Below are 1997 nucleotides of genomic sequence, written 5' to 3' on the forward strand. Positions count from 1 at the left end.
TGGGGATATTTCAACATAAGACTAATGGTACTGTGGGGATATTTCAACATAAGACTAATGGTACTGTGGGGACATTTCAACACAAAGATAACAGTACTGTGGGGACATTTTTAAGAAATGGATCATGGTACTGTAAAGAAACTTTTACTTCTTATATGCCTCAAAAGTACCCTTTTAGGTCTTCATATTGTTATGTGAGGCTCAACAATCTGTTGTACGATTTTTCATATTTCTAATCGAACTGAAAATGTTATTCTATTTTTCATTGTGACAAGTCAAACTGATAGCGAGAGTTAACATAAAGTACCCTGTGATATAAATCATGAGTAAAATATGTTTTGTACTTTTTTTATATGTATATATATACATGTTTGTTTACAGTGTATCACTCTTTGGGCTTTGATTAGATTTTTCTTGATTTAATTATTTTCTTGAATTTGAATGTTGTACCGCAAACAGTACCTACTTAGGATGATAAGTTGTATATTAAAACTCTATATGTTATGAAAGAGAAGTTTGTCCAGAGAAGATTGAGAGACAAGTTAGTTCACAAAGTTTAATAAGAGAATTTCATTAAAAATGTGTTCTTATAAAGAGTGGTTGAAGCTTTAACCAATAATTTAAGTACTATGGATACTATTAATAAGCTACTAGTGTTAAATAAGATAGGTTTAGCTATATTTTGTTAGGTTTAAATTAATTTAGAGAATTTCATTAAAAATGTGTTAAAAGATGTTCTTATAAAGAGTGATTGATGCTTTAACCAATAAGTTAAGTATTATAGATACTACTAATAAGTTACTAGTGTTAAATAAGACAAGTTTAGCTTTATTTTGTTAGGTTTAAATTCTTAGATGTGAAATTTTAGCCTATTATTGATCTATATTAAGAAAGCGTTATATGATTTGAATTACTGGAATTTTTAAAATAACTTGCCGGATTTTATTGTTTACATAAAATGTTATCAGTTATTTATAGATGTAAGTTGCTATCAATTTTCCAGTTACTGGAAGTATTTCTATGTTTCTGAAATTTTACATAATTTCAGAATGTTTCAAATAAATGCTTAACTTCAATTAATTTACTAATTACAATTTACTTATGATATTTTTAGTAATAATAAACTTGAAGTCTCACTCCTTGATTTACAAAAATGTACCAACATTTTTAGTTTATAGAAATGTTATTAAATTATCTCATTTTAAAAATAAAAGATATTTTCTTTACAAACACCATCCTTGAAAGTTCAAAGTCTCATTATAAATCAACAACATTAATTGAAAACTAGTAATGCTGAAAAGGTTTTTCTTTGCTTGTTATTGCAGTGTCTACTCCCCCTTACAATGTAATATGAATGCCTCAGACTATGCTGAAGTAGATACGCACAACATGGCCACTTTCTACATGAAGGAGCCTCCTTCAGCCCTTGCACCTTATGCTACCACAACATTGATCAACAATCCAGCTCCAAAACACTTCAGTGCATCAGTAGGTTTTATCCACTACATATATTTACAAAATTTGATAAGAAATACGGGTCTCTTAAAATGTAGGAAATAATTTTATAGAATTTTTCTATTGTTCTTCTACATACATTTTCACAGTAGAATATATTTGATGAAAGCTATGGTTTGAATAAATAATAAGTAATATTCTGATTTTACTATACAGCCAGACTTTATAAGTAAAAAATACAAACAGTAGTGTATTATTAGTTACATAATAATGAATAAATAACAAGTAATATTATGATTTTACTATACAGCCAGACTTTATAAGTAAAAAATACAAACAGTAGTGTATTATTAGTTACATAATAATGAATAAATAACAAGTAATATTATGATTTTACTATACAGCCAGACTTTATAAGTAAAAAATACAAACAGTAGTGTATTATTAGTTACATAATAATGAATAAATAACAAGTAATATTATGATTTTACTATACAGCCAGACTTTATAAGTAAAAAATACAAACAGTAGTGTATTATTAG

General features: G+C 26.7%; 1 protein-coding gene across 1 annotated transcript in view; it reads left to right on the forward strand.

Annotated features, from left to right (window-relative positions):
• The window catches only part of LOC106466674 (roundabout homolog 2-like), a gene marked incomplete at its 5' end in the record, with an annotated part of 106550 nt that extends 104975 nt beyond the window's left edge, over nucleotides 1-1575 (forward strand). The window contains one exon of the mRNA XM_022394736.1: nucleotides 1326-1575. Coding sequence (XP_022250444.1) covers nucleotides 1326-1560 — 235 coding nt within the window. The remainder of the gene's footprint in view (nucleotides 1-1325) is intronic.
• Between the last annotated feature and the right edge of the window lie 422 nt (nucleotides 1576-1997).

Source organism: Limulus polyphemus, unplaced genomic scaffold, assembly GCF_000517525.1.
Source record: "Limulus polyphemus unplaced genomic scaffold, Limulus_polyphemus-2.1.2 Scaffold2340, whole genome shotgun sequence".
Lineage (NCBI taxonomy): Eukaryota > Metazoa > Arthropoda > Merostomata > Xiphosura > Limulidae > Limulus > Limulus polyphemus.